Source organism: Poecilia mexicana, unplaced genomic scaffold (assembly GCF_051168715.1).
Source record: "Poecilia mexicana isolate PSO_F unplaced genomic scaffold, ASM5116871v1 scaffold_9, whole genome shotgun sequence".
Taxonomy (NCBI): Eukaryota; Metazoa; Chordata; class Actinopteri; order Cyprinodontiformes; family Poeciliidae; genus Poecilia; species Poecilia mexicana.
In genome coordinates, this window is record NW_028263378.1 from 28,260,625 (window position 1) to 28,273,362 (window position 12,738).

Consider the following 12,738-nt stretch of genomic DNA (forward strand, 5'->3'; position numbering starts at 1 on the left):
ATCAAACAGATTCAATAATTTCACTGCGCTCTAAGCTAGAACCGCACAGCATTCTGGGGGATGTAGGTAGAGGAAAGGCTTTAAGCCTCCCAACCTTTCACGGACAGAGCAAGTTTTTTGTTGTTTTAAAACAAAGTCAAAAATATCATTAAGTTAACATTTTAAACCTTTAAGCAGTTGGCTTAAAGGTGAGCAGTGCCACTAAGGCAGTCATACTTTTATTCTAGAGGACATAAAACATTAGCGTAAATTTTACCGGTTTTCTAGATTACCAGCATCTCTTCCATGCAGTTTAATTAGTGTCAAACTTTAAAACCACAAAGTGATGAAACAGTTCAACTTGGCTGTACTTTGTTCAGTACAGCCGACCTAAACGAACAGACATGTTTTCATTTGTCGTAGAAAACACCTTTTAAATTGCTTCTTATTAGGGCTACTAATGATTACTTTAGTAGTCAAATAATCAATCAGTTATTCTGATGATTAATTGAATTTAAAAATGGGCATATTTTGTAGATTTGCCATTTCAGCTTTGTATATAATATTATAAATCAAAAGATGCAAATAAACAAATAATGCATTTATTTGTTTCTTAAATACAAACATAAACACTTATTAAAATGCAACAAAATAGCTTTTTTTTAGTGAACAAAGGATGCAGCTAAAAAAATGAATGACATCAGCATGTGAAAATCTCAGCCCTTTTTGCTTGACTTAACATCAGTATTGTGTAAATCTGATCTCTTTGTTATTTTCTTTATTAATCAATAACAATTGGATAGCAAAAGGTGCTTAATATGTTTTTTTTCTTCTTCTTTTTTTTTTTCTTTTTTACAAAACTTGAACCAGTCTGTATTTCCAGACACTTTAATCTTAAGTGAAAATGTACCTATTTTGTTTGTCCAATTTTGGCTAAATGACTTTCTGACATTTTTTAAGTTTTTTTTAGCTTGTATACTCCAGTCATCAATTAATCAATTATTAAATTAGTTGGCAATTATTTCAATAATCAGTTTATCGTGATTAATCTGAATGCATAATGAATGCAGTAGCATTAAACACCATTAATGCTGCTTTTAAATGATTTGTCAAAAGTAACAGATGAATTAGTAAATGTAGCTGCCAGGAGGGGGCCCTAAACGATCAGGAAATGTCCTCCTGGCCTTCGTGTCCAGAAAGGTTACGTTTCTGTTGTTTTAATCTCAATCCTCTTTAAGTGTGCGCTCGGGTTGGAGTCCCTGCAAATGCCCTGGAAAGCCAGCTGGTTAAATGGGAAAGTTTCAGCATCACATGCTGAAGGATTGTCTTAGAGGCCCATCTGCTTTTATTCACATGCTGTCCGTCACTGTGTGTTTGTGTGTGTGTGTGCAGGGATGGCTCAGTGGGGGGCCATCTTCTCCATAGTAGCTGCTCTCGGCGGAGCGGCGCTGTTGGCCTCTGTGCATAAAATCGATGAAGGACACACCGGAGTGTACTACAGGTGAGCCAAAAGGATCGCATTTTGCTTTGCCCAGAGAAAGTGAGAGCAGAGGGAGGAATCCGAACAGCGAGAGCCAAGAGATTCCGCACATGCCAACTCTGCTTTGCTTTTAGGGCAAATAATTATTACCACCTGCATTGACATGATTTGTTTCCATAGCGTGCTATGATGTATAAACCTCTTTATTTTTCCCTTGCTTCAGTGAACTGTTGATAGAAACTGACACTATCTTGTGATTCTTATTAAAGTTGCCGCACGTTGGTAACGTTTGCCTTGGAAGTCGCTCTTATCTCAGTTACAGTGAAGCTGCTTGATTATTAATGGGACATTTTCTCCAATCAGAGTTCAGATTCAGAGAGCAGCTGAAAAGAATAGAAGTGAAGTGAAGCACTGCGTCGCCTGCGAGTAGTTTTGCAGTTCCTGTCTCCAAAATGCGGCAGCCTTGAAAGTTATCAATGCTTTCCATCCAACTGTAAATATGTAGTTGTTTTTTTTTTCCTTACTTGAATATTGCTCTCAATCCGCCCTTCTTGTGTATCCCAGGGGAGGGGCTCTTCTCACTGCCACCAGTGGCCCTGGTTTCCACCTTATGCTCCCGTTCATCACCACCTACAAGTCTGTACAGGTCAGTACAATTAGATGGGGCATCTCAGAATCCTCACCTTTTTGTTTTTAAGATTAAAGTAGTCCATATCAGTGTCATACAGGTCCTTGAGAAATGATATATATGGATATGCTTTGAAACACAAGCGTCAAGCTTTTCATGTAAACCTCTAAACTCTAGAAACTTCAAGATGATAACAATGGTGTGCTTAAATATTATTTTATCGATACAATCACAGCAGTTTACCTCTGTCGAGGTGTAAAGATGTTTAATAGTATTTAAAGAAGTTCTCATTGAAAACAGACACGGCGTTTTATTCATATTTTGACATTTTGTTAACAGGTTGTTTTTATCAACACGTTATGTTTTCAAACTCCTCGGCTCTGCAGGTTTTTATGAGTGCACATCAGGTGGGAGCGCTGCAAAAAGTAACCTTCTCAAAAATAGAACACAAGATGTTTTTTTTCCTTTTATATATGTAAAAAAACAAATCTGTCAGTGGAGCTATAAGATTTCTTAAAATAAGGTGCAAAGTCCAGGCCTTTAGAGGCATAGTGAGATCTTGGAAAAAAATTGAAGTGGTATTTGAGAAAACTTGGCTTAAGTCAAAAAATGACCTCAATACCTTGAAATAAGATATACGTTTACACTTATTTACAATGTTTTTACTACATTAAGTACAATTTTCTTTAACTCCAGATCGTTATTTACTTAAAGGGAAAGGTTTTTTAAAAATATATTTTACCAACACATAGTCCATTTTATGGCACAATCAAGTAACTATTACCTTCAGTTGTTAGGAAAATGCTGTATGTATCAAAAACAATTTCAAAGAAATTTGACTCCCCATCACAGCCGCATCTGATGCCTTGAAATTGGCCTCTGTCTCTTTAAGAACCTCTTAGGCTTTCCGACACAACAATGTTTCTCCATGCCTTCTGTTGATGCCGTTTACAACCATTTTTAGGAGCTCAGCAGACGCGCATCTCCACCAGGTGTTTACTAATTGCTGCTGTCGCTAGTCTGGAGGAGCAGAGTGGGGGAGTGTTGCTCTGTGAGACAGAGCTTTGGAAAATAGGCAGTTCATTGTTTGAGGAACCATCAAGGCAACCCTGAATGGTTGCCATGGGAGATTTAAGGATTTATCAAACATGCATGAAAGAATCAAATCAACACTCCAGGAATGTTTTTGATGAGAGAATTAGAATTTAACATGATATAAAACTCCAAAAAAAGTTTATTTTACATAAGATTGGAATTAAGATAAGTTTATGTTTAATGTAGATGTAAAAATGATGCCATTTTAGATTTAAAAGAGCCACTTTTTGAATAAAGAGAGAGAAATACAGTTGAATTAAAACATTTTTTTTCTAAAGGATGCCTTTCATACAAAGCCTTTTTGACTAATCAGTCATTTTCACTGCCAAGAACCTGTTTCTCATTAAACCAGAGTTAATATGTAGAACAGGACATTTAAGCACTGGGTTTATGAATCAAAGTAAAACTGAAAACCAGACCAACCAACAGGTTACTGCCAACTGAAAATTGGGAGCTGTGGTGTCCAAGAAAAGCTTTGCACGTGGCTAAGGCCTTCTTGTGCGATGTCTTTGTCATGGATCTGGTCTGAAAGGACTTTTGTTTCTCTGTCAGGAAGTTCAGTGGATGTGTGAGATGTGGAGCTTAGTCATCAGCCATAAGCTATAAAGCACCCTCAGTAATTTTGTCCCTTGGGATCGTAGTTTATGGATGCATTTTCAATAACTAGGCAGTCAAGAATGGCTAACCACCAGGACTGGACGTCAGAGCAGACATTTCCACTGGGGATTTTTTTATTTCGTATTTAATGTTTGTTTTTAGAATGAGTCACTTCTGCGAAAAGTTTCAGAGACTTTTATTGGTTTCTGTTACCCTGTTGTACTTGCACTGTTCTTGAAATGCGTTTAATAAAACTCTGTAGTTTTGTTTGTCCATTGTTGAATGTGTGGACGACTGCTTACTGTGTGGTGTCGTCTATCTTTGAATTTGTGTTTTTTTATGATGTAAAGCTTTGAACTGCATTGTTGTTGACTGACTGATCTGCTCTTTTGAGAACTTAACGGTGTCCAGATCTGTTTAAGTACCTGGCCATATGTGAAAAGGTTTTCTGTTCTGATCTTGGTACCACTTCTTTATCTATTTTGTTACTCACCCTGCTTTTATCATGCAGTAAAGCAAAACACAAATCGTCACCTCTTCATGCCTGGATTTGTTGGGAAAATTTTCTCTTGAAAGATGTTTTGAGTTCACCCACATTTGTGATTAACACATCCTCTCTGTTGCGAAGCAGGCTCACAAAGGAAATATTATGGTGCATCAATATTTTATTGTTGCACCACATGTGGTTGCTAACACCTTGGCCTAGCTAGACAAATGAGTTCCAAGATGCTCCAAACAATTAGGAGGACGATTCATTGGATGAAACATCTCTGCGTCAGTTGTCTGCTTTCCAACTTTGTTGTACATGCAGAATTTCATTTTTGTTTGGATAATGTTCCTGGCCAACAGTAGCTGTATTTCTATTACAAATGTGCACAAAACATTGTTGACATTCTGCTAATGTTGAAAAAACACAATTTCGCAATTGCGGTGATCCATTAAATAAGAAATGCATTTAAAATGACTCATGAATGAGTTTATTCATGTTGTAAGTCCTGAAAGCACACGTCCTCCTACCACTTCCTGTCATCTTCTTCGTCTTTTCTGCCAGTCATAAATTTCCGATTATTGATCACATGACCTGCGATGCAAAAAGTGTTTCCACCGCATTTTTGTGAGATACACTAATTTTGACACAGCAGGAAAAGTACCTCATCCTAACGCAACAACTTTTTATCAAGACGCATGTTTTTTTTATTTTCAAAATTGTTGTTTCCATTAAGCAAATTTATTTTCGTCATTTCAGTTTTTGCAACTATATGGTCAATGGAATGAGATGCTTCTCCACTGCTTTTCTTACCATAGGGGCATTGCCCAAATTTTTTCACATGACTGGGCTTATAGGCTGCATTCACACTAGACCTGCTTAGTCCGCTTTAGTCAAAGTCTAGAAAGTCTTTTTTGTTTGGGGAAGTGTGAATGCACAATCAATCTCTGACGCGGACCAAAAAAAGGATACTCTGGTCCGTCTAAAAACTGAGGTCTCGGTTTGGTTGAGGTGAACTCTGGTGCGGTTCAAATGCAAATGTGAATGCCAAGCGAACCGGACACCTCTCTCAAGACCAGGAAGCAGATTATACTGCAGTGCATTCTGGGTAAATGCATCTAAAACATACACGAGACTCTAGTGCTAGTGGGAGAAATGACTCGTGGTTTTTTACCACCGACAAGAGAAATCTACAGCCACTAAAATCTCACACCACTCGGCTTTTGAAGCAGGAAGAAGGAAGTTGCACTCAGTGACTTCTTCAGAGGTTTTTTTTTTGTCATTTTCGTTAGTGGTTCTTGGTGCAGCGCCACCACAGGTGACAAAGGGGCACAGGGTTTTCAAAGGGTTTGGTTGGTCTGACACAGTGCAGTGTGAAAATGCAACATTGAAAATGTAACAAATGTTGCAATTTTGGAGTTTACCAGACTATCAGGTGTTAAATTATCCGTATATTCACACCCTACTGACTGCTGAGCAAGCTCTACCACACTGGCCACAGTACACTTCTCAGTCGCACACTGTGCTGGTGCTTTCTGGACACACTTTCTTGAGCACACTGGACCTTGTTGGCGCCAACTGGATGTGTCATGTCTACATATTTGGTCGTTTAGAAAGCCGTTCTTTAGGGCTGCCCGCTTTACTTTGGCGCTAATCATTGCCAAAACAGGACAAAGATAAATTCAAGCACATTTATACCAACTTAAAAGCAATCAGTCTGCTTATCAGAATACCAGAGTGATTTCAGATTAACTCTTTTGCAGCTTCATCTGTGTTTGTATTACGATCAAGCTGGAATGAGGTAGGGGGGATTTTGTGCCAACGCAAAAACAAGAAACTGCAAAGCTAGCAAAGTGACTCGTGTGTTGCTGCCAAACCTTTTGGCTGGAACTGTGAGTCTGCTGAAAGAAGCTTTCTTTCCCAGACGTGGGTAGAAAAAAATGATGTGTGTAAGAAGGACAGTGAACTAAACCTGCATTGAACTGTAATCTGCAGAGAGCCAGACACCAGAGCATCAGTTTTCTGTTGTGTCAGGAAGGAAATTTATTATCTTTCAGCTGTTGGCTCGCTCTCCTTAGTTTTACAGCAGTCTCTGAATCCAGTTCAACAGGCTATTGCTTTTAGTTGTGTTTTCTATTACTCAGGCTCTCACTAGTTTATTTTCTATGAATGTGTTGCAGAGTTGTTTTCTTTTTAGTAAACAGCAGTAGGCCTGTCACGATAACAAATTTTGCTGTGCGATAAATTGTTCCAGAAGTTACTGCGATAAACGATAATGTTTTGAAATCATTTTCAAGTAATATAACAGTAATGGCATAAAAAACACAAGAATATCTTTCAAAGACCAATAAACTTTAATGAACATTTAACACTGGAACTGGAAAACATTTTATATCTCATTTTAATTGTCCTTACAATTAAATTATCACTCTGTGGGTAGAGTAGTTGTCTTGTGATCAGAAGGTTGTAGGTTTGATTCATGCCAAGGCACTTGATCTCAAATCGTCGACCGATCTGCGTATCGGTGTTTAAATGTGAGTGTGACTCCACTGTAGAGCACTTTGAGTGGTCAAAATGACTGGAAAAGCGCTATATAAGTTCAGTCCATTTACCTTTTGACCTCAATTGTAGTAGAAAAATCAGATGGAGGGCACGAGGAAATATAACTCAGAGTTTGTAACCATGTGATTTTTGACCTTCAGACGACACTGCAGACTGATGAGGTGAAGAACGTACCGTGTGGGACGAGGTGAGTTTTCTGTTCTGGTAATCTTCAGTAGATTAATTGCTTTGTTCAGGTGTCGTAATTGTACACCCCCCACACTACGCACCTACCTTTACTTCATACATCAACAACTTGCTACATAGTCTTTAATTTTTTCAAGTGTTTGGTGAAACCCCTTTGTACTTTCTTCCAGTGGAGGAGTAATGATTTACTTTGACCGCATTGAAGTGGTGAACTACCTCATTCCATCAGCAGGTATTTGGTGACATTGTTTTGGATTCAGTTGCACACCCAGAAGCCTCTGTGTTTGTGAAAACCATCTCTTCTTTCTTCTGTGCAGTGTACGACATAGTGAGGAACTTCACAGCAGACTATGACAAAGCTTTGATTTTCAACAAAGTGCATCACGAGCTCAACCAGTTTTGTAGCGTTCACTCACTACAAGAAGTCTACATCGGCTTGTTTGGTGAGTAGAGCTGTGCTACAGATTGAGTATATATTAATCAAATCCTGTCACTTGTTTTTTCTTATCTTATTCATATATATATTTTACATTTGAAAGTGTTTTTTCACAGTGTATATGGCTAACTAAGGTTAAACACAGCGGTAGGCACTGTTAGCTAAAAAGTTAGTTGCGCTAATCCTAAAGCATTAATAATAAAAAATGAGCTCCACTAACGTTAAAACACAAACGTAGTATTTAACGGAAGCTAATGGTAAAATTCTACGTACAACCATGTTGAAAGTTTCTTGGGGAAAAAAAGATGATGTGACGAGAAGAAACAGAACTGCTGCGTGAACAGTCTTCACCCACTTCAAAATAAGAGCACGGATATAAACGACTAAGTACTTCAAGAACAGTCGACGACCCAAACCTTCAACACAGACGTCGGACTTTATCCAACTGAAAGTTTACAAAACATGCAAGTAAATTAGGGCCCGAGAATTCATCCTGAAATTTTAATTTAGGGGAAGCTAACAGTGCTAAAACTTCAAAGTTAGCAAAAACTCTGAAGTGGTAAAGAAAACAATAGCTGGTAAAGAAACATGTGACTGTTTGGCATTCTGTACAAAATAACTTTTAATGCACCGTTCTAAAAGCAGAATCTCTCTTCTCTTCAAGTTGTACTTTGTTTTGTTGTAACTAAGAAACCAGTGGTTTAGTTTGGGTGCAAATGAAGCCAAAATATAATATTACTTCTCATAACTGAACAGAGCTCTGGCTCTTTCTTTTTACTGCTTTTTCCAACAGACCAAATCGATGAAAATCTGAAGTTGACACTACAAGAAGATCTAACATCTATGGCGCCTGGCCTTATAATCCAGGTACAGTAAGACCACTTATCAGTGTGGATGAATGCTCAGTTTTTGAGGTCAATCGACCGACACAAGATCCTGCAGCTATATGACACTCTGAAACAAAAAGAGACTTGGGATTAGCTCTGTTATATCCAATTTCTCTGAAGTTGAACTCGTTTCTCTTGGACTGTGTCTGCATGAATGTTAATGTATTTTCTCTGCCAAAATGATCTTTCTGGTTGTTTGTTCTGAAAGAGCTCCTCATAAACATGGTATTGGTTCTTGAAATGTTTTCATCTGCATGAAATAACCAAAAACCACCCAGAAGTCTGAGTGATGTCGTAACTTTACTGCGGAATGTCATCAAAAACAGAAATGCACACAAAGCTAATGAATTTAAGGTTGAGAGTTAGGCTAGAAGATTTCTTTTCCTGTTGAACTTGTTTTTAAAATACAATTTGGGGGCTCCTAAAATGTTTGAATGGTTTTGGAGAAAAGACCAAACTATTAAGCAGGTTCTCTGTTTTCCACAAGGGCATGTTTGGACGGCACCTAGGATTTCTGCTGACGTCTTTCCGCCCTGGCATTGTCACATATATTTGTTACCAGCAGCAAGGTAACAAATATATTTCTTATATATAACAAAATATATTTGTTATATATAACAAATATATATATAACAAGAGAAAATATCATTAACAAAACACAATTCGTGCTTCAGCTGTGTTCAAATAGAAGATATAGCTTCAAATTTAGTTTTCAAATTCAAATATTTTCAGGTTAAACGATTCTTCATATACATAAACTATTGCGTAATGTCATGGCAATAGCTTGTACGGATTCTGGTGATTATTTCTTTTTGTGCCATGATGAACAACATCAAGTATTTTACTCTTTGTGCCTTTCATGTTTAAATTTTCACACTACTTTTATCCTTGGTAGGCAAAACAAAAAAAAACAAATAAATGTGGGTCCAATTATGTAGATTTTTTTTCTCCTCTTTATCCTTCAACAGAGGTTACAGACAAAAAAATCACTTTCTTGTTGAACGATGTTTGAGAAGCAGCTTTATAACCAATAACTCTCAATAACTCTTTGAAGACTTTGAATTAATGACTTATAACATTTAATTTCCCTTTGGGATCAGTACAGTATTTTTTCATTGGAATTGAATTTGAATTTAGTCTTTATAATTTCCATGCAGCTCTTGTGTAAAGACATTCAGAGCTCTGACAACACAAAATCAAATTGGTTTTGTCTGGACTGTAGGTGATGGACCGAGACGAGGCAGGATCTATTTGTGAAGTGGAAGGAAACTGAGGCACATTTTCACATCCGAAAAATGTGAAAGGAATTTCCATTCACTCCAGACAAATATCTTTCCATGCTGGTTTTAAAGTTGTAGTTGCAGCCATGTTTCATTCCTTCTAAGGGAAATCAGGCATTGGTGGAAACCAGGGGCAAAATGAAAAGGTTACAAGTTATTGGAAGAAACCCAATATTTTCTCTGCTGAGATTTTATGGCTTCCAGACGTTCCTAGTGCTTCTATCCTTCCTGGATCGCTTATCATAATGAGTGTTGCACAACTTTCTGAAGCTGTAGTCCCTCCCATCCCTCTCCCAAAGCTCTATTCACCAACTTTCACCCACAGAAATGCTCACTTTGTATTGAATGTGAAATGCTCCACTGGGTCTAAGACGACTCTGGGTTTTTTTCCCCTTGTTTCCCGTAAATCAGTTGAAATAATAGCTACAGTCTCCTGAGGAGTTAATGCTCTGGAGAGTACATAGCGATTAAAACATAAATAAACATTGTCCCTGGGTTTGTTCAAGGTCTTTCTCCTTTTTTTCTTTTTTTTTTTTTGCATTTTTTTATTTTTAGAAAGTCTGTTGGTTAAACCTCTTTTTATGGTCCTTTCTGACATGTTGTGCTTATTTCTCATCTCAAAACTGAATCTTTTGTCTCTCTCTCCATCAGGCTGTGCGAGTCACTAAGCCCAACATTCCTGAGAGCATTCGCAGGAACTACGAACTCATGTAGGTTTCTTTTTCTTGCTCAGTGAGAAATGGTTTCTGACTAGTTTTTTTCTTCTTAGCCAAATAGCCATTATGGTTATCTTAACTCCCACTGCTGGATGATGTGATTGTGGGAGGAAGCTGTTTGAAGTCATTCCCATGCAAAATGACCCAACACCAAATGATTGCTCATGGAAAAACACAGATTTCCCGAAAATGAAGCTCTTCCAAATAGCTGCAGATATAGTGAATGTGAGTGCAGCTTGGATGTGTTTTAAAAGACTCGACTATTCATACGTATTTTATATAGAAAGCGTGCACAAATGGAAAACATCATCTCCTGCATCGACAAAACTGAAGTAAAGCAAAGTATTTTAAGGTCTGTCAGGTATAAATAAAGACTGTGATGTCAGCTCTGTGACGGCCTACAAATCAGGCATGCTTTGCTCAGAAATAAAACAAGAAGCAGAATAAAATCAGCCTATTAAATGACTAAATACAGAATTTGGTCAGATATATAATTGATGTAATTAATTCTGTAGCGTCTTTGTTTTTTTTTGTTTTTTTTTGTAATAGTCTTTTTTCCAAACGCTACAAGTATATCCCAAAGGTATCCATCTATTGACTGCAGTTTGTGGGTTTTACATCCCAGAAACATGGCTTTGAAATTTAATGGCATGTACCATTTAATCTATAAACACAATTTAAAATACTGCCAAGAGTGGTGAGGATACAAACAAGACTACTGGCAACTGAACCCTATAAGAACACCAACATGGAAACAAATATTTCTCTGTGTGTGTTTGAACAGACTCTTCATGTCAATAATTCTAAACCCAAGTATTTCTATGTTTGCAGCATGTTAACTTGGTCTGGTGTGAGTCATGTGTGCAGAGAATACAGCTTCAGATGAGTTCATGTGTGTGGTATGCACAACTATTGTCTTCCCAATATTGCCCCCTTTAGAAACTTTCCACCATTCCCAGAAACAAGCCATTTCTTGTTCCTGGGTTTGGAGTCGAGAGGTGACTCTTCCTTCAGTTCGTCAGAAAACTGTCTACTTCCTTCAGTGCGTCATCATTATGAGAGGTGAAATAGTTTTCACTCAAGGGGGACACCATTGCAGAAGTGCGTCCCTGAAATGCAGCTTCCTCAACACCTTGACATGTAATTACCATCTCAGTAATACTCACTGGTTGAAACTTTTCGGTCCATTACTCATCGCCCTTTGTGAAATACTGACAGTGCTGCTGACCGCAGTGCTCTAGTTCACCTAGCGAGGTCAGCTAGCACTTCTATCAGTCCGAACATCAACACACTTGACTGCTTGACGTCCTGTGACTAATGAGCAAAGGAAATCTCACACATGATCTCCCAGATTTTCTCTGAGTGCTCAGAACAACCCAATGACTTGTTACAACTGAATGACTCCACTTCTACTGAATTTGTTTACACCTGCCAATATCCACGTCTCCAGTCACGGTCCTTTCCGTCTTTGTTTATGTCTTCGGTTCCATTGAATGCCTTGCTTGGAAACTTCCTGGAGCCATTCCAAATTACAGCGCTGCAGCTTACCACCCACCTAAGCCGCACAAAGACTTGTTAGATAACTTTTCTGCTTTACTCTCTCACTCATCCACTCTCTCACTGAATGTGATTTTGTTGAGGGATTTCAACAAAATCACAGGGGATCAGAGAACTCCACTTCCCAGTGAGGTTTGGATTACATCAATTTCTTGGTTTCCCCATTCAAGACCCCACGTCTTCCAGAACATCACGGACCAGGGATCTCATTCAAGAGTGATGATAACCAGATTTCTGGCTCTTTCCTGATGAACTGGTTACTCTTTACATGTTTTGATGCTTTGAATTTCATTCTTTACAAACTTGCTCCGATGGAAACTCGTTAAATTTCACCATACTGTGACTGGAGTTCACATCTGTGTCCACAACAACCACTCCTATCAAGTGGTAGTTTTTAGCCCAGTTCTTCCATTCTCAGCCCACTTTGTGGCCATTTCATTACTGCTTTTTTTTCTGGTCCAGTTCCTGATTTTATTTTTTTATTTTTTTAAACCATTGGATATGACCAAAATGATATTTGGTCCCAGAATAATGCAGCCATGGTATACACAGTAACTAGAGAACAGGACATTATATCATGCTCTCTGCCAGGCATGGCTCTAACTCTGCCAAAAAAAAGTTCCTGTTATAGAGTCTGGTCGTTGCTCTACGTGGCGACGACTTACAGATAAATCCTTGTCCTTGTTCTCGTTATGGCCAAAAACACAAAGCTTCCTCAGTCTAAAAATGTAAATTATTGAGGGGAAATTTTGAACTTCACCAAACCAGACTGCAGATTCTCTCTTCTCCATGTGTTTTATAGTTTGGCTCAGCCTGGATTCCAGTAAATCATTTTATCCATGGAAAAA

At 38.1% G+C, this 12,738-nt stretch overlaps 1 protein-coding gene across 1 annotated transcript in view; it reads left to right on the top strand.

Annotated features, from left to right (window-relative positions):
• erlin2 (ER lipid raft associated 2) overlaps window positions 1–12,738 on the top strand; it is a 28,362-nt gene that overhangs the window by 1,035 nt on the left and 14,589 nt on the right. Inside the window, exons 2-8 of the mRNA XM_015003022.2 lie at window positions 1,372–1,480; window positions 2,024–2,105; window positions 6,969–7,015; window positions 7,185–7,246; window positions 7,332–7,457; window positions 8,244–8,317; window positions 10,269–10,327. Of these exons, the coding sequence (XP_014858508.1) occupies window positions 1,374–1,480; window positions 2,024–2,105; window positions 6,969–7,015; window positions 7,185–7,246; window positions 7,332–7,457; window positions 8,244–8,317; window positions 10,269–10,327 (557 nt within the window). The 5' untranslated portion in view covers window positions 1,372–1,373. The remainder of the gene's footprint in view (window positions 1–1,371; window positions 1,481–2,023; window positions 2,106–6,968; window positions 7,016–7,184; window positions 7,247–7,331; window positions 7,458–8,243; window positions 8,318–10,268; window positions 10,328–12,738) is intronic.